The sequence below is a fragment of the Camellia sinensis genome, chromosome 2 (genome assembly GCF_055761805.1).
Source record: "Camellia sinensis isolate YWXY chromosome 2, ASM5576180v1, whole genome shotgun sequence".
NCBI classification, from domain to species: Eukaryota; Viridiplantae; Streptophyta; class Magnoliopsida; order Ericales; family Theaceae; genus Camellia; species Camellia sinensis.
In genome coordinates, this window is record NC_138962.1 from 163,786,417 (window position 1) to 163,809,834 (window position 23,418).

The window sequence follows — 23,418 nt, forward strand, 5'->3', positions numbered from 1 at the left end:
AGGGAGAAGCCCCTGTTGCATGCCTGCCTAACTTGAAGTTTGTATTCCTCAGTGACGTCGGCCATACCCTAGGCGTAGGCCTTCTCATCGACTTCTTTGATTTCGGCCTTTTTTGTGGCCAGAGCCTCCTGAAGCTCTTTCTCAACCTGAACCATTTTTTATTTAAACTCCTTCTTTTCAGCTTCGGCAACCTTTCTAATAGCCTCAGCAGACTCTGCTTTTTCTTCGGCCATCTACTGGGCCTTAGTAGCGGCCTCGGCCTGATCTTCCAATTTCTTCATCTTTGATTCAAGAGATTTACTATCCTTTTTGAGGGCAGAAACCTCTCTCTTCGAGTTGACCACTCTTTGCCGATTTTCAAAAGATTGCATCGAAAACGAATGAGCGTGCTGGATGGCCTGAAAGAAAACAGAAGTGTTAGAAAATCTTCTAAGTATGAAGCAGAAAGAAAAGTCAAAACAGGAAACACTTACTTGAACGGAGTGCTGGAGTATTAGCGCGTAGTTTTCGTACTCGTTGTACCCAGCATTTCGCTCCAGATCGCTTGGAAGAAGAAGAGTAGTACTGAGGGCGACACCGACATTAATGTCGTCGGCACTCTCAGTTGACATAATTGGCCTATCCTCCAAAGTCAAGTTTGGTGCCCAGGGGACATCGGGTTTCTTGGACCCCGAAGTTGTAGCTGAGACAGACCTCGGCTTCTTTGATTGGGTGGACTCGGAGGGCTGGGTCTCGGCAGACCTTTTTGCAGGAGCAGAAGAAGTCTTCTTACTCTCAACCAGTTTTGAGATAGGCAAACTATCCTCAGCCTCAACAGCCTTGGCCTTAGGCTGGGCCTTCTTGATTCTTTTTGGCTTCGGTGGGGGCATTGGTTGGGATGGTACAGCATCAGCATCAGTCGGGAGGTCGGCAAGGAGATTTTGGGCAATTGGCTTTGCACGACCCATTTCGGCAGTTTTGACAAGGCGTCGCCGACGTTTTCTTTCTGGTATTGGGATCAAATATGGGGCCGAAGTGGGTGGTTGATTGGTTGGGTCAGATGTGGACTCTTGATCTGTTCGGGATGAAGAAGCGGTTATAGTTGTGGCAGTAGGTGGAGAGAGGCTCTTCTTCTTTTTCTTCGGGACGTCGGGCAATGTGGATTTGTATGTCGGAATAAAGTTTAGTAACAGTGGAGCTTTGCGCTTGTGGATTGGAAGATCAAGAAGCTTCTTTAAATCTTTTCCTGGGAAGTACGATTGGCGAAAGTTTTTTGGTGGCTGATGAAGATCTGCAGGACAAACAAACAGACATTAGAAACAGACAAAATTTTGAAGACTTGGAAAAGAAATAACTAAGTATTGATGTTGGGCTCTTACCCTTGCCCTCTTTAACTGTTCGAGGAAGAGGGTAGAGGTGAACATCTTCGTCTGGACCAAATTCCCAATTTCCCGAAGCAATGACAAAGTCATCTCCGGCTCCCTTGTTGGAGTCTGGGAGGTCGGCTACAATTTTGAATTCAGTAGACCTCGGCTTGAGGTAGTAGACGTAACCTCTTTCCTTCAGGTTAAGGGGGTACATGGTATAGCAATATTGTACATCGGCAAGGGTGATCCTAACATTTTCCTGCCTAGTTAGGGCTATGATACCATTAAACACTCGATAGGAGTTGATGGTAAGTTGCATGGGGTTCAACTTATAGAAGTGGAGAACCTCACGAAAAAGGGGATTGAGTGGAAGCCGGAGTCCGCACTCAGTAAAAGCTACTATAGGAAAGGGCATTGAATTATTCGTGGGCATGATAGAGTCATTATCTTCAGCCAGCCTCAGGTGGACATCGGCAGGAATAGAGAATTCTTGCCTAAAAAATTCAAGTTTACTTGGGGTGTTTACCCGGTGTCTCCACATACCCATTACGTCGGCTTAAACAAGGAAGGCTGTGTTTCAGAAGATAGGTGTTTCAGACGGGTTGCTAGAACCTCGGTTTTAAACCTAGGTAAGGACTGGTAAGGTTTGTTTCAGTTTTTCCTAAAGATTGAAGGTTCTACAGACAAATCCCAAACCTAAAACTATAAAGACAAATATCGAGGGCACAGATCTGGTAAAGATACAAAAAACAGAGAACAAAAGCGAAGTTTCAGAAACAAGAACAGGGATGGGCTATCAAGAACACGAAGAATACAAAAAGGTTAAGGGCCAAGAACAGTGGTGAAAAAGTGCAAAGTGTTCATAGCATGTGAAAAATCATGAAATAAGACGCATTCAGGTGAATGATTTACAAATAATGCCTAAGAAGAACAGTAATAGCAAGAAACTTCAGAACAATCAAGAATTAGAAAAAGAGGGTAAGGGGGGCCAGTTGCTTACCAGATAAAATGAAGCCGGAGCCATATTCGCCGAGATCAGACGACGGTTGTAACAGTGGCGAAAGCTTCGCAGGAATGGAAGAATAAAGATGGTTGCAGAATTTGGGGCTTAGAGCAAATGGCAAATTCGAAGAATGCTAGAGCTTTTAGAGAGAGAAAAAGCAAGAAATCAGAAATGCAAAAAATGGATAAAGGAAGAGGGAAAGAAAAGTTTTATAAAAAAAAACTTGAAACGGTGGCAAAAGCAGGGCGTTTATTACGCCTGGAGCAACGCACACGTCAGATGGCGCAGACGAGTGAAAGACAGCTTTCAGGCGCGTCACAGACACGGGCCAATGAAGACAAAGCACGTGAAAGAAACGGTTAGATGTGCATAACAGTTCATACGCGTGGTGGAGTTCATTTGAATTCTTGTTCTCCGAAGAGAACACATCGGCTTGAAAATGAATTATCTCGGCCAAACAGTTTCTTAGCCACTATGCCGAAAGAAATATCGATATAGGTTCCATCACCTCAGAATGCCGAGGTAATAGAACCTAGGGGGCAGTTGTGGGGATATATTTTTTAGATACCAACAGGTGGCAGGGCGACGCCGACATGTCAGCCGAAGTGCCACGTGTCGTGGTAGTTACGCCGAGGTGATCTCGGAGTTGCCGAGGTTATCTCCGAAGATATCGGAATCCGAGATAAGAAGATAAGGGACAAGAGTCCTAGGACAACGAGGAGACTTAGCCAAGATAAGGATAAAGCTCTTAGGGAGTTTATCTTTATCTCTTGAAGAATCCAAAGTCAGTATTGAATTGGAGTCCATAGAAGTCAGGCTTCTAGTGGGACTAGGATTGAGTAAACTATAAAAGAGAGGCACCCCCATGGGTCTAAGGTACGCAATTATATACTCAAGCTTGTAAGTTAAGCACTTGATTATCTTTGAGAGATATACTGACTTGATCGTCGGAGTGCCCCCGGGTGGAAGAGCCACCGCCGGAGCCTTTTTCTTTCTGTTACAGGTTACTGAAGCCATCTATTCTGCCGGTGCTCTCCAGCTGATTACTAGGCGGACAGTGTGGTAAGAAAATTACCCACACAATAATAATAAATAAATAAAAATAAGCAAGTAAAGCAAATAGATAATGAAGAATGCTGCGGCAAAGAGATAAAGGCTCAAGAACAACTGACTCAGCTATTCACAAAAAACAGATGCGAACCGCAGCAAATAATTATTCCATCACCACTTGGCAGGCCACATCACCTCAATTTTGCCTATAAATAGGCAAGCGTTAACAGAAATACGGGAGTGATCAACAACAGTAAAAACCACAGAAAAAAAGAAAAAAAAAAGAAAAAAGAAAGAGAAGTAAGGGAGAAGAAGAAAATGAAAAGAAAAGGAGAAGAATAGTAAGGCATTAATTACAAGTTAAACCTCTATAAAAGTATAGTTCAATTTAAATAACTTAAGTTGAACCTCTGTTTAATTTGTGGAAGACTGTTGAAACAAATCAAGGCGAACCTTTGCACAATGTAAAGTAAAGTATAATTCAATAATTTTATTAATTTGTTATAAAATTTGACTCTTATCATTTGTGAGTAATATTTGTTATTATCTCGTGAGTCTCATCATCATATTATTACTGATTGTTACTAATATTTATAAGAAAAATGTTTGGAATCCTCACAAAAGAGGACTCCCATGTCCCCATTAATATATTGACCATTGATGTGTTTAAATTTTTTTGGGAAGTTGTGTCTGACAGTAACATAAATGGTTCAGATTATTTTAAGAGTTGCGGGAATTGTGTTTTATAGGAGTCTCTATCATTACTGTATTTATAATCATCTTATGATTCTCATCCTCATATTACTATATATCTTTGTTGACTGTTAATAATAGTTATTATTATCTTATAAGTTTCATCATCATATCACCTCATTAAATATCGTTGTTGATTGTTTGTAATATTTATTATCATCTCATGGGTCTCATCATCATTTCATTTCATTACATATCAATATTGAGATAGAATTCTCCATGTTAACAATTTTCCATATTAACACTAACATTATTAACCCCACTAACTATATGTATGTAAATAATACATATTATTATTATTATGGTAGAGGCTTCTCTTCAATTCATTGTATAGATTGAAGCGTACTCTTGGGCCCTTGGAGCCCACCATCTAACGCCCCGAAATAATTAACAATTTACAATACATTTCAGAATAAGATCTCTTTACATTCATATGATTCAGTTGTACAAAATATGGCACATGCAATTATACATTCATAAGTCCTAACCCTGAATCTATAGCATGTGATATAAGCAAAATATATGAAATAAGAGTGAAACAGATAAATGAATGCCTTAATGGTTATAACTTTCCAAGTCGATACTTGGTTACAACAAAAGTGAGTTTGAAACTCAATACAAATAAAGTCCTAGGTTTGTACAAAATAAATACAACAAAAACAAAACAATAAGCTCTTGGCTCTAAGTCCTTCCAAGCTACTGCATTGGCCGAGGCATGTCATCTGTCGCGCCCCAGACTTTATTACTCGAAAATATAACCAAAACCTTCAATACAAGTCCATTTTATTAACTACAACAATGATTACAAATGCTCATTACATAGAGTAACAACAATATTATTCTCTCTCGAATAAATACAACAATAATACATTTTAGAATTCACATTGAAATACACATGAATCTCTCTTTTACACTATGACATATAATAGAAAATAAACTCTTCAATCCTCAATCCGGTGTTCCAAACTTCGTTCCTGAAAAATGGTTAAAGTAATTGGAATGAACACGAAGTCCAGTAGGAATCTTCCCTGATTCTAAACAATAAGGTCCCTAGATAAATGTGGTCATGAAATGATAAAGAGTGATATAAACATAAATTCATTATGCTCTTTTCATACTCAAATTACAATACATATAGGTAATACCATTCTCATAAAGAAATTCATGAAAACTTTTCAAAGAAAAATTCTTTCTTTCGTTTCTGTATCAGTCAAATATATATATATTTTTAAAAAGTCTTTTCAAGAATCCCTTGCTAACTTTACCTAGAGGTATAAACATAACAACGAGTCATTCTTCTACACGTCACAACAAATCATAACCCATTATAATCCATATAAGAAGAACCCACATAATCCCATATATTCGACTTTACCCAATTAAGATTATTCACTTTCTATTATCTCAAACACATGTACAAATCTCATCATCACACCACACACTTTACCGGTCACGAGCTAGAAGGAATGTGGAACCTCATGCTTTACTAGTCACAATCCGGAAGGAATGCGGAACCTCACGCTTTACCGGTCACAAGCCGAAAGGAACGCGGAACCTTTACACGTTTCATCAGCCCACACGCTTTACCGGGCGCTACTCCGAAAGGAAAGCGGAACCTTTATTAAGCGGCACGCTTTGCCAGCTCAAACACGGCGGGAAACGGACCCCATGGCAACATCACAATCCCTCAATTCCTTAAGTCATTGTTCATTGTTCATTGTGGGCAAAGCCAACACATTCGTTCATCATTTCCATTACTTATTAGCTCAATAACATGTACTCATTATATTCCACAACATTCTCTAGTATTCATCAAGTCATTCGTTGTTACCATCCCGACAAACCAATAACAACATTCATTATTTTTATCACAAAATTCATCCAATAACACATCCATTAAGAGCATATGGCGCATTTTTAGAAACATCATCAATTCTTATATTCCAAAGGTCTCTTTACTTTTCCACATTATTATCAAGTCTTCATACTCAATTTCATAACACAACAATCATCATAAATTATTCCCGATTAATTAATTTAATTACTCATCTTAATTTCTTCAACATAACCTTTCTATACAATAGTTATTTTCCAATAGTTATCCATCATTATTTACTCTCATCTCCACAAAACATAAACTTAATTTCATAAATCAAATGCCAATTGAAGCTTTCTTCATTCCCATTATAGATTTCATAACTAGGGTTAAACATAAATTAGGGCTTTTTACTATTTGACATAAAACCACATTCTCATGACCCAAACATTTTATATTTCACTTCCATAAATTAAAAATCCTAGCTTCCTTCACATACCATTTTAAAAATCTCCTCAAGAATGAGGGTTTTATACAATAGAAATCATCACCCATCTATCCACAAGATAATATTGAAGAGAAGCAAGGAAAATCCCTACCTTAAGCAAGAAAAGAGAAAGAGATCCGAAATTTCGAATTCAACGAAAACATGATCCGCTTGGATAGATAGAAAGCCCTAGGCGTGCTCTTCGTTTTTGTATATGGAACATGGGGTGAAAAGTGAAAGGAAGGAGATGAAACTCAAGCTTGAAAGCTTGAAACCCACAATAATGGTGGAAAAGAGGAAAAAAAGAGAGAAAGAGCAAGAGAGAATAAAGAAAAAGTGGACCAAAAATGATTTTTAAACATGCTGTGTTCGCACCCTTCACTCGAGTGAAGAAAGTTTAGCTCGAGCAAAGAAAAGAAGCTCCAAGAATCTCTAAAAATCGCACAATTCGCTCGAGCGAATAAAAGCTCGCTTGTGCGAGCATGCTTCCAACACAGAAACTCAAAATTGAAACAGGAATAACTCTCTCGTTCGGACTCTGTTTTAGATGGTTCTTATGTCTAAATCGAAGCCTCGGAAACAAGCTTTCCAATGATTCTAACCTCATATCCAAATTCAAAGTATGGAAAGAGAAAAGGACAAAAGAGTGAAGGCTGGTCAAAAACAAAAATTCAAATTTGGGGCTTTTGATCTAATCTTGTCTAAATACCTTGTTAAGGCTTCAATCAAGGTTCCAAACATCACCCAAGGGTCCTCAATTATAATATCTAAGGTTCACTTGCCAACCTATCAATGTCAAGAGTCCGACAACCATAAAAATTTTAAGGTGACAGGTGCCAATTTATACCAATTCGATACGTATTAGAATCCGAGCCATTACATCATTAGTACTTGAAAATGGTTTTCCACATAGGGTGAGCCAAAGTCCAGTAGAGAAACTCTATCACTGTGTATAAATCGTAACAAAGTTATAAGGTGAATGCATATGCAATGCTTATGTCAAAATCTTTTATATCTCTTTTCAAAAACCATGTAATGCCAAGCTTATATCAAAATTTATGAAATCATTTCATTTACAATAGAAAACAGGCAGTGGATACAATACTAGGAATCTCTAGAACGTGTCTGCAAGTAGGCTACAAGCACTACCAATTGCCATTTTTATCGATAATAACTGGGAAGCTTGACACATATCCGTGCGAATTTCTAGACTATCACCAAGGACACACAAGCTAACATAATACCACAACTACACTCCTACCTAGATTCACCAAGGTATTCACAATTTTTTCTCAAAATGATATACATTTTTAATGTGTTAAATATATTACAATGCTCGATGCAAATGGATGCGAAACTAGTTTCAATTCATCTAATTCTCATGCAAGTTCTACAACAATCATTGATATCCTCCACCGATAGCCCAAAACAGATATCTCTAGACAAATAGATAATTTCCAATGAGGTTATACTCTCCAACATTTCAAGATAGGAGTGATAATTCATATCCAACTCCACTACCATCATTATCATTGTTCTAATTTCATAAAATCAACATCAATTCCATTTTCTCTTTACAAAATAAAATATTCACAATTTAGGGAAAAATCCCATTTAAAAAAAAAAATCAATTCCAAGGATAAAAGTGCACTATTTCATCACAACTCAACCACATTTACAAACTCATATTCATATTCAAGACCCCATTTTGAAAACCCCTTTTTTGAGTTAAAACCAAACCCTAGCTTTGTTCAAAAAATCCCTAATATCAAGATTCCTTTAAAAAGACAAACAACCAACTTAAAAAATCATACTAAAGTATAGAGAAATCCCTACCTCAAAGACAAGGACCAAGAAGAACAAGAGTTGAAACTCGACGAAGCCGAAAACGAACTTTGTTCCGATCAAATGGAAGCTCTAGGTGAGCTCTATCTTTTTCTCCAAAAGACAAGGGTTACGAAACCACTAGATCAAGATGTATTTGAGGTTTAAAGGTGTTTTCTAGAGAGAGAGGGAGAAGATCTGAGATTTTGAAATGTTTAGAGAGAGAAAGAGATGAAAAAGTGATCCAAAAAGTGCCTTTTACGAACTGATATATACGCAGGTCGCTCATGTAACCAGAACACCGCTCGAGCGACCAGACACAAAGAGTGAGACCACTCGAGCGAAGAACACCATACTCCCAGAAGTTTTACAAACAAAGGCTAACCGCTCGAGCTCAAGGAGGACCGCTCGAGCGCAAGAAACATCACTCGAGCAAAGAATGCCATGCTCTCAGCACTTTTGCAGAACTGCAAAAATACTGGAAGTTCTCAAAGTTCGCCCAAGCATAAGAAAATTCGCTCAAGCAAACAAGCCAAAAACTGAGCAGTAACTGTTTTGAAAAACTAATTCTCAACCTGTTCCAAACGTAACAAGAACACTCCAATAACCAAACTCAACAAGGAATAAGATGAAAGAAGACATGAAAAACTATCAAATCAAGGAATCCTGAATCCAAAACAATAAACAGGTCGGGTCTAAACCAAAATCATTATAACCTCCCCCCTTTAGGAATTTCGTCCCCGAAATTTTAAAATCAACACAATAACCATATATTCAAATTAACCATAACAATGATCCATCAACTGATCATTCATTCTCATTAAAATGATAAACAAGTTTCCAATACAGAATATATAATTCACTTTTCCAAAACATAAACTATGTTTACATAAAATCAACATAACAAGGTTTCAAGCATTAACAAAAAGGTTCAGATACTTCTCACGGACTTCCGCCTCGCGTTCACAAGTCGCCTCCTCAACACCATGGTGTCTCCACAACACCTTTACCAATGGAATTGTCTTGCCTCGCAATACTTGGTCTCGTGTATCTAAGACTCTAACCAATCTCTCCTCATACGAGGCATCCTCATCTACCTCTAATTTGGTCTAATCCAACACATGAGAAGGATCCGACTCATACTTCTGAAACATACAGATATGAAATACGCCACGAACCCCGAAAAGTTGTGGCGGCAAGTCCAAACAATAAGATACCTCTCCAATGTGCTGTAAGATCTCAAAAGGCCTAATAAATCTAGGAGACAACTTCCCGCTCTTCTTAAACCTCATCAAACCCCGTCTAGGTAATATTTTTAAGAAAATGATCTCCTACCTCAAATGATAACGGTCTCCTCTTACGGTCGGCATAACTCTTTTGGAGACTTTGAGCCGAAACCAGCCTCTTATAAATAAATGCAACCTTCTACGTTGTTTCTTGGACTAACTCACGACCTAACATAGGTGCTTCACCCACCTCGGCCTAATACACCGGAGATCTACATAGTTGGCCATAGAAGGCTTGAAACGATGCCATGCCAATACTTACTTGAAAGCTACTGTTGTAGGCAAACTCCGCTAAAGACAAGTGCTTCTCCCACGACCCTTAAAGTCAAGAGCACAACCTCGAAGCATATCCTCAAGGATTTGAATGGTACGCTCTGACTGCCCGTCAGTCTGAGGATGATAAGTAGTGCTAAAAATCAACCTAGTGCCCAAGGCATTCTGTAGGCTCTGCCATAACTGAGCCATGAAACATGGATCTCTATCTGAGACAATAGTCACAGGAACCCCATGAAGTCGAACTATGTCCCTAATATAAAGGTCGACAAGATAATCTACTAAGTCACTCATGTGCATAGGTACAAAGTGTTCTGACTTAGTCAATCGGTCGACTATCACTCACACGACATCACTACCCCGTTGAGTCCTCGAAAGACCCACAATAAAATCAATCGTGACATGCTCCCACTTCCACTCGGCTATAGGTAAGGGTTGAAACAAACCCGCAGGCTTCTGATGCTCCGCCTTTACTTATTGATAAGTAAGGCACCTTGATACAAACAAGGCTACGTCTCTCTTCATCTCCCTCTACCAAAACTAGCGACTAAGGTCGTGGTACATCTTTGTGCCTCCTTGGTGTACCGTAAGGCGTGAATAATGGAACTCTCAGAGTACCTCCTCCCTACAAGATTCCAGTACAAAAAGATGGTCAAGGTATCTAACACTCGAGTCAGAATACACGTTCAAGCATTCTCCACCTTCTCACTAGATATCTTCTCTCAGAGTGTTTCTACTTCATGGTCACCCCACTGTGCTTCCATAACTCGGCTCACAAACGTAGGTTGTGCAACTATAGTAAACAAAGCTGCCGATTCAACAGACTTGCCAAGATGCAAGTCGAACTCGCCAATAGCGCCCAACATCTCCCATTCCCTGGATGGAAATACTAGCTACACTGCTAATGGATTTCCTACTCAAGGCATCGACCACTACATTAGCCTTCCCTAGATGATAATGCAACTCATAGTCGTAATCCTTCATAAACTCCATCCACCTTCTCTACCTCAAATTCAAATCTTTCTGTGAAAATAATTACTTCAAACTCCTGTGATCTGAGAATACCTCAAATCTCTCACCATATAAGTAATGTCTTCAAATCTTCAAGACAAAGATCACTGCTAGTAGCTTAAAGTTGTGAGTAGGATAGTTTCTCTCGTATGTTTTCAACTGACGTGAGCCATATGCCACTACCTTCCTCTCTTGCATCAAGATAGAACCTAAACCTTCCCAAGATGCATCACAATACACTAAATAGCCCAAACTCCTCTCTGGAATAATCAACATTGGAGCAGTGGTAAGTCTAACTTTAAGCTTTTGAAATGATTTCTAACAAGTCTCGCTCCACACAAACTTAATTCCCTTTCTTGTCAGTCTAGTCAAAGATGAGACCAATCTAGAGAAATCTTTCACAAAATGACGGTAATACCTAGCTAATCCCAAGAAACTCCGGATCTCAAAAGAATTCTTAGGTTGTTCCCAATCTTGCACTGCCTCTATCTTAGAAGAATCTACAGTCACTCTTTCCCTAGATACCACATAGCCTAAGAATTTCACTTCTTTCAACCAAAACTCACACTTCCCGAACTTAGCATACAATTTGTGGGCTCTAAGCAACTTAAGTACAATCCGCAAGTGTTCCTCATATTCCTTGTCAGAGGGTGAGTAAATCAAAATGTTGTTAACAAAGACAACCACAAAACGGTCTAGAAACTCATGAAAGATTCGATTCATCAAATCCATAAACAAAGCCGGTGCGTTAGTTAACCCAAAAGACATCACTAGAAACTCATAATGGCCATACTGCATATAGAATGTCGTTTTTTGGCCTCCACCTTCACTCTCAATTGGTGATAACCCGATCTCAAGTCTATCTTAGAGAAGTAACAAGATCCCTTCAACTGGTCAAACAAGTCATCTATACTAGGCAATGGGTACTTGTTCTTAACAGCTACCCGATTTAACTTCCGGTAATCAATACAAAGTCGCAATGTGCCATCCTTCTTCTTGGCAAAGAGAGCCGAAGCTCCCCAAGGCAAAGTATTAGGGTGGATAAAGCCCTTATACAGTAATTCTTGTAGTTAAATCTTCAACTCACTCAACTCGGCGGGTACAAATCTATACGGTGCCATAGAAATCGGTGTCGTGCCAGGCACTAAATTAATAGAGAACTCAATCTCACAGTGAGGTGGTAAGCTAGTGAGATCCTCGGGAAAGACGTCCAGGTATTCACAAATTACCCTCGTCAACTCTACTTGGACCACATCGCTCTTAACATCTAAGAATGTAGCAAAAAGGAGACTAGGCTCACCCCGACCATGCGGATCACACACTAGCAACAAGGCATTATAAACTTGATCTCCCAGGAAATAAAAACAATCACCACTCGAGGTGCACACCGTAACTCTCTGACAGTAACAATCTATAATGGCCCGATAAGATGACGACCAATCTATGCCCAAAATAATATCAAAACTCGACATGTCAATCAACACGAAAGCAAATGGTAGTCGGCGATTGGCAACTTATGTCTCACAGTCCCAACACCCTTGGTCCAGTACAACCCTACCACCAACAGGTGACTCTACCTTGAGTGGAGATGCTAACCGAGCCACTTCTAACCCCAATGCTGATGAGAATACAGATGAAATGAAAGAATGCGATGCATCGGTATCAATCAACACATTGGCAATAGAATTACACAATAAGAAATTGCCTCTCACTATCGAAGGTGCTAGCAACAAAACTAGCGTGGTAATAGCATACACATGCCCCATAGGTCTCTGCTTTACTTGCTTACCCCTTAAAGTATAAGTTTGATACATTGACTAAGCCGAAAAGGCTCCCTGATTGGCCCTCGAGGCCTATGCTGACTCTGTAGGCTGATGGCTTTGTGTGTGCCTCAAACCAAACGCACCTGATGTGCCACCCTACTTGAGGACAAAACCTCCTCAAGTGCCCAAACTGCCCACACTGATAACAGGTAGGCAGATGCCCTCTCCTCTGACTCTAGCCCTGAGAACGAGCTAAAGACAGTGCAGACTATTGCCCTCTTCTCCTTTGCGGGCAAGCTACTAACTTGTGGCTCAACTGACAACACTTAAAACAGGTGATCCCTCCCTATCCACCTGTCCCTGACCCATAACCCGGTACAGGAAAAGTGGATCTACACTTAAAACAGGTGATCCCTCCTTGTCCACTTGTCCCTGACCCAGAACTCGGTACAGGAAAAGTGGATCTAGACTGTGCTCCTTAGGATTGCTGTGAGGTGGAACGCCTCTGCCTTTTGTTGTCTCGAGTCTCTCATTGAACCTCTTGACTTCTCTATCTAGAGTCCCTCATCCTCTCCTCCTCGATCTGAATCACGGTCTCTAAGTGAGCCGCCGCCTCTACAAGATAACCGTAATCCCTAATTATAGACGCGACCACCTTAAAAAGGAGCTTAATCCTCAGCCTCTTTTTAAACTCCAAATAACAACGTTCCTCCATCCCCATAAGTTCCGGTGCAAACCTCAACAAACTGGTAAAGGCAGTCTCAAACTCGCCCACCGGTGTGTTAAGTTGCTTAAGCTTCAGAAACTGCTCCCTCAACTTCTCCTTGACAGTGTGGGGCAAAAACTTGTCTTGAAAGGCATTGACAAAAGCCTCCCCAGTCACCCCTATGCGTCCACGCATATACTTCCATCACTGATCCGCATCTCTTTTTAGTTAGAAGGATGCCAAGGTCACTCTCAACCTATTGTCCTCAATGCCAAGCATCTCGAATGTCTTCACCATCTTATCTAGCCACTCATTCGCCTTCTGGCTGTTTCGGATCCCCCAAAAACTCAATTCGGATTCGACTAGAAAAACTCCCTCTTAAAAAATGATGGCCCTATTTCCATAACCTGGGCCTGGACTTGATTCTCAGCTCTGAGAATGTTCATGAATTCCTATAAAGATCCGGCCATTTCACGAGCCAAAGCACCCATAGCCTGCTGACCAACTAGTTCGGCCACATTGGCTTGACCAATCCCTTTCTCCTGTGCTGGAATATCATCTGGTAACGACACTTTCTGCCGTCTAGGCCTGCCACGTCTACCACCACCACGTCCACATCCTGACATCCTAATGAAAGTAACACAAGAGATTAGCATATTTATATATGTGCCGAAGCTAACTCATTCACGTCCTAATGCAGTGGACAACAATTAATACACTCCACATAAGCATGTAGTCACATAAACACATATAAACTTCTTATCTAGATAATGATCGTTTCGCAATGTTGCCAGAGTTCCAGTTAGAAATAACAGTGATCAAATACTCTTCTAACAGGACTACTAGAAACTCATAGACCCAATCAATATCTTAGAAATTAAATTCCATACCTACTTAGTCACATAAGAATGTTATCATACAACATACCAGGTTTATTCCTAATGTCATCTAGCAAAAGAACCCATTATGGTAATAACCACTTCCTATGATCCTAAAATATTCAAACCCGGTAGCTCTGATACCAAGTTGTAATGCCTTGAAATAATTAACAATTTACAATACATTTCAGAATAAGATCTCTTTACATTCATATGATCCAGTTGTACAAAAGATAGCACATGCAATTATACATTCATAAGTCCTAACCCTGAATCTATAGCATGTGACATAAGCAAAAAATATGAAATAAGAGTGAAACAGATAAATGAATACCTTAATGGCTACAACTTTCCAAGTTGATACTTGGTTACAACAAAAGTGAGTTTGAAACTCAATACAAATAAAGCCCTAGGCTTGTACAAAATAAATACAACAAAAACAAAACAATAAGCTCTTCGCTCCAAGTCCTCCCAAGCTACTGCCTTGGCGAAGACATGCCATCAGTACCTGAAAATGATTTTTCACATAGGATGAGCCAAAGCCTAGTAGAGAAACTCTATCACAGTGTATGAATCTTAACAAAGTTATAAGGTGAATGCATATGTACTGCTCATGCCAAAACCTTTTATATCTCTTTCTAAAAACCATGCAATGTCAGGCTTATATCAAAATTCATGAAATCGTTTCATTTACAATAGAAAACAGGGCAGTGGATACGACACTGGAAATCTCTAGGACATGTCTGGAAGTAGGCTACAAGCACTACTAATTGCCATTTTTATCGGTATTAATCGGAAAACTTGGCACCTATCCGCACAGATTTCTGGACTTTCACTAGGGACACATAGGCCAACATAATACCATAACTACACTTCCACCCAGATTCATCAAGGTATTCATCCCATTTTCTCCAAACAATAAACGTTTTCAATGTGTTAAATATATTACAATGCTCGATGCAAATGGATACGAAACTAGTTTCAATTAACCTAATTCTCATGCAATTTTTATAACAATCATTGCTATTCTCCACCGATAGCCCAAAACAAATATCTCTAAATAGATAGATAATTTCCAATAAGGATATACTCTCCAACATTTCAAGATAGAAGTGATAATTCATATCCAACTCCACCACCATCATTATCATCATTCCAATTTCATAAAACCAACATCAATTCCATTTTCTCTTTACAAAGTAAAACATTCACAATTTAGGGCAAAATCCTCTTTTTTTTAAAAAAAAAAAAAAAAAAAAATCAATTCCAAGGATAAAAATCCACCATTTCATCATAACTCAACCACATTTACAAACCCATATTCATATTCAAGACCCCATTTTGAAAACCCCTTTTTTGAGTTCAAACCAAACTCTAGCTTTGTTCAAAAAATCTCCAATATCAAGATTGCTTTAAAAACACAAATATCCAACTTAAAAATCATACTAAAGTATGGAGAAATCCCTACCTCAAACACAAGGACCAATAAGAACAAGAGTTGAAACTCGACGAAGCTAAAAACGAACTTTGTTTCGATCAAATGGAAGCTCTAGGTGAGCTCTATCTTTTTCTCCAAAGGACAAGGGTTAAGAACCTACTAGATCAAAGTGTATTTGAGGTTTAAAGATGTTTTCTAAAGAGAGAGGGAGAAAATTTGAGATTTTGAAATGTTTAGAGAGAGAGAGATGAAAAAGTGATCCAAAAAGTGATTTTTACAAACTGATGACCGCTTAAGCGACCAGAACATCGCTCGAGCGACCAGACACAAAAAGTGAGACCGTTCGAGCGAACAGAGTGACTGCTTGAGTGAATAACACCATGCTCCTAGAAGTTTTACAGACAAAGACTAACTGCTCGAGCTCAAGAAGGATCACTCAAGCCAAGATTTCTTGAGCGCAAGAAACACCACTCGAGCGAAGAATGCCATGCTCTCAGCACTTTTGTAGGCCTGCCAAAGTACTGGAAGTTCTCAAAGTTCGCTCGAGCGAACAAGCCAAAAACTAGGCGGCAACAGTTTTGAAAAACTAACTCCCAACCTGTTCCAAACGCAACAAGAACACTCAAATAACCAAACTCAACAAGGAATAAGATAAAAGAAGACATGAACAACCATCAAATCAAGGAATCTTGAATCCAAGATAATAAATGGGCCTGGTCTAAACCAGAATCGTTATACCCCACAAGCCCCATTTCGATGGTTTGAATTGTTCAATGTGTATAGCTCGTTGAGTATTTCATGCTTGCAAAAAATCATGTTGATTGGATATCGGTAATCTCTTTATCGAAAACACATTTTTGTTAATAATTTATTGTTAAAATCATATTTACCATTGATAAAGATGTGTTCCAATCAAGGGGCTAATGATATCTGATCAAAGTGATTTTTTGCAGGCACGCGCTCTACACATTGAGCGGTTTGGATTATCGAAACAGGACTCCTGGTCTGACATTACACTCTTGTCCATATAGTGGATTGGAGAGAAACCTCTCCCTATTATTATATATCGTTCCTTAACCAAATGTATAGGAAATATACAATGGCACATACTTTTTCGGTCTTTATTTACATTTCTGTCATTTAAATACCAATACTATATATATGTAAATAATACATATTATTATTATATACCGGCCCTTAGGCGAATGTATAGTAAATATACACTGACAAAGACTTTTTTAGTCTTTATTTACATTTCTGTCATTTAAATATCAGTACTATATATATGTAAATAATACATATTATTATATATTGTCTCTTAGCCGAATGTATAGTAACTACACCGGCAGAAACTTTTTCGGTCTTTTATTTACATTTTCAGCATTATATATATTATTATCCCTAGCATAGTGTATGGTAAATATACTATTACCTAAACTTTTAACAAGCTAACTACTAACTTGTACTATAATACCCATACATTGGGTTAGGTATATTAATACCACTAACCATCCACTCCTATCAGGCTGCCAATAAATTAATAAATATTACAATCGGCACATTTTACCCATATATTGTGAAAAATCTAGAAATGTCACGACCCAAACCCGCCCCTATGGGTTTAGCACCGTAACCGGCCAGTAATCCGAGATTACCGAAGGCCTGCTTAACAGTAATACAGTACTACAGAGTACATGGGCTGGCGGAAGCCAATACAATAATTAAACAATGTCCAATGAACTGTGACAGTCTGTATGCAACAAGACTTTTCATTCAAATATATATACAGTCGAACAGAACAGTATGCACATATATACAATCATTCAGTTCAGGGACCTAATCCCTATTACACAGTACAGTACAGTACAGTCTATACAGTCGTACAAAACAGATACAGAGACAGACAGGGAAATTAAAAACACCCCTAAGTCGTAGCTTGACAGGCTCGGAACCTCGCATTGAGGCACATAGGTTGGCTCGACAAAAATGGAGTTTACCCCGACGCTTCTAGCTGTGGTCTGGTGCCTGTACACCTACATATATATATGAGCAGTGAGCTAAAGCCCAGTGAATAACATAATGCGTAAAGGGGTTAAGAATGAATGTCCTTACAGTAATGAAAACAGTTCATTAAATCAGTATTTCAGTCGTTCAGTCAGTGCAGTCGTATGTGGTACATCCATTAGCATAACAGTACAGTAAACAGTAGGTCTAAAGAGACCGAGCAGTAAATGATGGCCATCAGTCAGTAACAGTAATGGTTCCAACGAGGGAACCGACAGAGATCTCTGTAACAGTAATAGTAAACAGTAGTTGCTAAGGATGCCACAATACAGTTCAGCATATAGGACATACATTCATTCAGTTAATAGTAATCAGTTCAGAAAGCAGTACAGTTCAATTGTTCAGAAGATAATCATTTTGAACATATCTTTACACAGTTGTTACTCATAGAGTTCTGGACTACAGTAAAGCTAGAGCGCGTCCCCTCGGAAAGCCAACCCTACACAGTTACAGATTAACACATACTAAGCTACACAGTTGGGAAAATAATAACTTAATCCCTAATTGCCTCGGTGTGTTTCTACATCTATATCCTCCTTAGGATGTCTTAAACTAGGCCTAAGAATGCCTAGAATGAGATGAGGATGTAAAGATGCACTTTTAAAAGCATTTTCAGACTTTTCAGAAAACAGGGGTCACGCTCGAGCGTAGGTTACTCCGCTCGAGTGGACATGCAGACAAAGGTTTCCGCTCGAGCGTAGACTTACCCGCTCGAGCGTTCTGCAAAACAGTCAAAAGTGCTGGAAGCTCAAAAATCACGCTCGATGGGCGCCCGATAGCTGCTCGAGCTTAAGACACAATATCCCGCTCGAGCGTCAATTATTCCGCTCGAGCAGACTTCAAAACAGAGCAAAATGCTGGAAGCACGATTTCCACGCTCGAGCGCCAGTCACCCCGCTCGAGCAGACTTCAAAACAGAGCAAAATGCTGGAAGCACGATTTCCACGCTCGAGCGCCAGTCACCCCGCTCGAGCGTGAGTCCAAATTTTGGAAATTCCAGATTTGAACCTCAAGCTCAAAACCAAGTTTTAAACCATAAATTTCGATCCTCTTGGGCCAATTTTCCAGAAAACATAACAAAACTCATATTTTAACATGATTCAAAGCTCAATTTGTAAAATCAAAGCCCAAGGGTGTTTCAAATAAATCCAATTCAAACCAATTTCCATGAATAAGAAGAACATGCAAACATGCATGAATTCAAACCAATTCAAAGCTTCAATTTCATGCTCTAGTGAGCCAAATCTTTCAAAAACATGATGAGTTCATGGTCTTTTGTAAAAATATGAGCATGCATGTACAACTTTATGAAAGACAACTTCAAAACTTCAAAATAAAGGCATGCTTGCATGAACTAGGCTCCAATTCAACATACATGGGCCAATTCAAGGCTCAAATCACTAGAGGCTCAAGAACAAAGCATGAACAAGTTCAAATACACAATAACTAAGGTCAATGATCTACCTTAGGTCTTGTAGTCCAAGAAGGGAGCTCAAATATGCAATCTCTTCTACAATTTCTTCAAGTTCCAAGCAAAACACAATCTAGAACTCAATTTCTCTCCCCCCTAACTCTCTTGGCCGGCAAAACAATGAAAATGAGCTGACGAAGAGTTGCCTAAGTATATAACAAGTCTTAAACATGGCTCATGTAGTGGGCCACTAAGTGTGGCAAAATGGTAAATAAGTGTAACAATGCAATTTAACAATATTTACTCTAATTTAATCATATCAAATCAGTTATCAGATAAATATGCCATAAATTCACATTAATTCTAACAATCAGAGGACATCAATCAATTTCAGATTCGGCCGCCGATAAGGCCTTCAATTAGCAGTTTAAACATAAAAACACGAACAGATAATCAAATAACCAAATAGATAGAATTATAATTAAACAGGTATACTCAGTCAATTTGGTTTCAATTTTAGTCAGTCAGTTCAGTAGTTTATTCAGTTCACTTATCATTCATGATCAGTTCAGTTTAACGGTAATCAGTGGTTATTCGGTAAACAGTGACGAGGGTTGTTACAAGAAACCCTCTAGATGTTGATTTGTGATTATGTATCAATTTTAAGCAGTAAACAACAATCCCAATCAAACAATCAAGACAAATCGATACAATGATTTTACGTGAAAAAATCACAATTGGACACCTCTAATTGTGATAAAAAAAAAAACCACGGGCAACAGCCACAAAACAATCCACTAAGAAGATATAAAGGAATTACACAGGTATACTCTCAATTACCTAGCGAATCCACGCCCGAATTGAACCAACCCCTGTGTGCCTCTTCCAACCCGTCTTCACCTCGGAATTGTCTTGACGATGAGCCACTCCAGAATCCACCAAAGCTTCAGGCTCGAATTCTTCAGAATCCACCGAAGAACAACTCTCTCTTTTGTATAGAATGAACAAACAAACCTTTTATGTATTCTTCTTAACCCATGAGTTAAATACTCAATTAAACATCAAAGAAAACTAGCAAAATAGCTCCAGATATAAACTTTAATATCCAAAAAGAAGATCTGGAGGAGTAATCCTAGATTTGGAGCAACTTGCGAATTTATAGAATCTGAAATCGCGAGGTCCGCTCGAGCGTGGGAATGGACGCTCGAGCAGGGACACTATATGGCGTGTTCCAAACCAGGATGTACGCTCGAGCGGGGATTTTGACGCTCGAGCGTGAAAACACGGATCACAGTATTTTTGCAGACACGCATACTTCTGGAACTCAGCATTCTCCGCTCGAGCGGGGGAATGTCCGCTCGAGCAGAAAGGCAGCTCGATCCCCGTCATAATCAGCGAAGTGGCAATCTTGAAAGCATTAACATCACAAACTTCTCTGAAAAGGCACAATTCGGGTTGGATTTGCATCTAAGAAACTCATAGCTTCACTGAAATAAAAGTGTGAAAACAAGTACAACTGAAAGGAGTTTTGTCAAACGGGGTTGTCAAGAATAAAAACCTAACACATTGGATTAGGTATATTAATACCAATAACCACTCACTCGCCACCATACCCGTAAGCAAATTAATAATAACAATGACCACCCACTTGCCATTAGACCCACAAGCAAATTAACAAATATCACAATTAGCACATTCTATTAATACTAGTAACCACGCACTTGCCACCAAGCGCACAAGCAAATTAATAAACATCACAATCAGTACATTCTCATCTTCACACGTAATAAAATTAACAAATTGATAAATCAATCATTTCAAAAATCAAAGCACATGCACTCCAATAAGTTTCAGCATATATAGGGTAAACAGTACCGAAAAGGTGATATAGGGTGCCTGACACCTTGCCTCCAAAATTATCTCTGATCCACACAAACTATTAATAAAAGTCATTAAAATAAAACAGACCACACATTAGTAAATAGAAAATATAAAAGTACCGGCTCATTAAAAATCTATTTTCTGGGTGGCCTGACACACCCAAATTTTATGTTAGGTGGCAACTATAAGTAAATCTTTCAACGGTCTGAATAAAGCATTAAAATTAAACATTATTTCAAATGTTACTATTAAAAACTCAATTTTTTTCAAATTACTATTAAAAGTGAAAATTCAGGTACAACATGGTGGTTATTGGGATTTTAATATGTACTAGGCATATAATACTTGTTAGTTAAAATGCCTAGTGTAATTCACTTTTTTCAATTCCAATGCTCTAGGCATATGATTAGGCATTTTGCCTCAACTCATATTCACTAGCTACATGTAGCTAGCCTTCAATACTAGGCAAAATGTATTCAATCATTAGGATCATTTCCCTCCATCTTTGTTGTTGACGTGGCATTCTATAAAATTAATAGTATTTGGATAAATAGCTAAAATAAAGAGCATGGTTGGAGTAAAAACATAAAACAGTCGATAGGCAAAATAAAATATATACTTTATAGTAATATTTAGAAAGGTAAAATGCCTACTACCGTTGGAGATGCTCTAATCAACATGTTTAATATATGAAATATTTTTAGTTTTAGATTTTTTGATTTAATGGATTGGTTTAATAATGACATCAAAATTGTCGCCATATTTGACTTTTGATAAAATAGAAACTAATTTAATGAAAATAAATATAAAAAAAAAACTATTTAAAAAAGTTATCTTTACTCTCTCAAAAGATAAAATTACATAAAAATGATGTGTTTTTAATTTTTTTTCACCAATTTAATTTTTAGTTTCTTAGAAATTTGTTTCTAAAAATAGATTCTGAAATCAAATCAAATAGAACTTTATAACCAAAAAAATTTCAAAATTATTCATTATAAAAAAGGTCATTACATTTCAAACAACATACAAGTTAACTTACACAAAATAAGTTGTATGACGACTTTACCCTTTAAATGGACCGTTTGCAAAGGAAATATCTTTGATTGTCCTTATTTGTAATTAGATTCAAAATTTAAGGTCAAATGTATTACAATTGAAAAGTTAAGTATTAAAGTGACACAAATCCTAAACTGTAAGAACTGCTAGTGTAGTTCGCTCTAAAATCTATACGAATGAATATATAGAAGGAAAATATGCTGAAAATTGAAGGGTTCGAGAAAACACACTCTTTCCCCATAATTAAGTATCATAATTACTTGACCCAAAATCCAGTGACCCAAAACACATCCTTCTATAACTTTGGGCCTCTCTAGTTTTCGGGCCCATGGGCTGCTACTCTGTTGTATTTTTACACCCCATTGATGCTTATTTTATATTTGAGAGTTCGGAAACAACTGAAAAAGATTTCTTTTTCTTCGACTTTTTCAAATTTTTATTTTTATTTTTAGTGAATTTTAAAATTTTGTGTCATTTTTTTAAACCTTTTGAAGTGGTCCTAATCTAGAAAAAAATCATTGATTTTTTTTTTAATTTTAATTTTTAAGGTTTTGTAGCCTAGTATCAACCAAAAAAAAAATCTATTAAAATAACAATTGTCATACTCAACGAATACTTTTTTGTCATTTGAATGGTAGGTGCAATGAATTTAGATCAAGCCATACTCACCAGCTATCACGACCCCATTCCGCCCCTAGTAGAATGGTGCCGTGATGGCCAGTAATCCGAGATTACCAAAGGCCAACTTACAAAAATTCACACACAATCAGAGTATACATATGGGGCCTACATGTGCGGAAGCAATATATTTAAATCTAAGTAATCCATAAGAGCTGTGCATAGATCAAATGAAATAACATACATCTTAACATGGTTTTACAACTTGGATGCAAATAAAATAAAGTACATATTACATCTTGATCAAAAGGTTTCTCAAGCCGACATATACAAAAGAAGTGAATTAAAACTAAGAAACATAATCTTCAAGAGGTTAGCAAAATGAATCCAAAACAACTTGCAAATAACATCTAGGTGTCACCGCCTTCTTACTCGCGACCTACATATATATAAAGGGGACGGTGAGCTTGGATACTCAGTGAATGATATTAGTAATAAAGGTTTAAATGAACGATATCCGAGATCTTTATCAAAACAATACATATCATAGCTTGTAACAAAACATGGGATGAATCAAGTTCATCAATCATAGTCTTTCAAATCTTCTTGGGATGTTTAATAACATCTACATAATACATGAGGTGATGACATTCCGGACAAAAGAAGGGAATAATCGACCTGGAATCGATTAAACAAATCCACCCGCACAAGGCCGTCGGCGGGGCCATCCGTACAAGACCGTCAATGGTAGAGA

At 38.2% G+C, this 23,418-nt stretch overlaps 1 protein-coding gene across 1 annotated transcript; it reads right to left on the reverse strand.

Annotated features, from left to right (window-relative positions):
- Nucleotides 1-233: 233 nt before the first annotated feature.
- On the reverse strand, nt 234-1,560 carry LOC114259873 (uncharacterized). Its single transcript, XM_082913169.1, has 3 exons — nt 1,359-1,560; nt 474-1,270; nt 234-398 (listed from the first exon to the last, which is right to left on the reverse strand). Exons 1-3 carry the CDS (start codon nt 1,558-1,560, stop codon nt 234-236), a joined length of 1,164 nt encoding a protein of 387 aa, XP_082769295.1.
- Nucleotides 1,561-23,418: the final 21,858 nt, after the last annotated feature.

What these genes read in the sequence shown, in the direction of transcription:
- LOC114259873 (XM_082913169.1), bottom strand. Translation starts at nt 1,560, where the DNA reads ATGTACCCCCTTAACCTGAAGGAAAGAGGTTACGTCTACTACCTCAAG. An exon ending in AACAGTTAAAGAGGGCAAGG is followed by an intron (nt 1,271 to 1,358) that starts GTAAGAGCCCAA and finishes TTTGTCCTGCAG; the next exon opens with ATCTTCATCAGCCACCAAAA. An exon ending in TACTCCAGCACTCCGTTCAA is followed by an intron (nt 399 to 473) that starts GTAAGTGTTTCC and finishes GTTTTCTTTCAG; the next exon opens with GCCATCCAGCACGCTCATTC.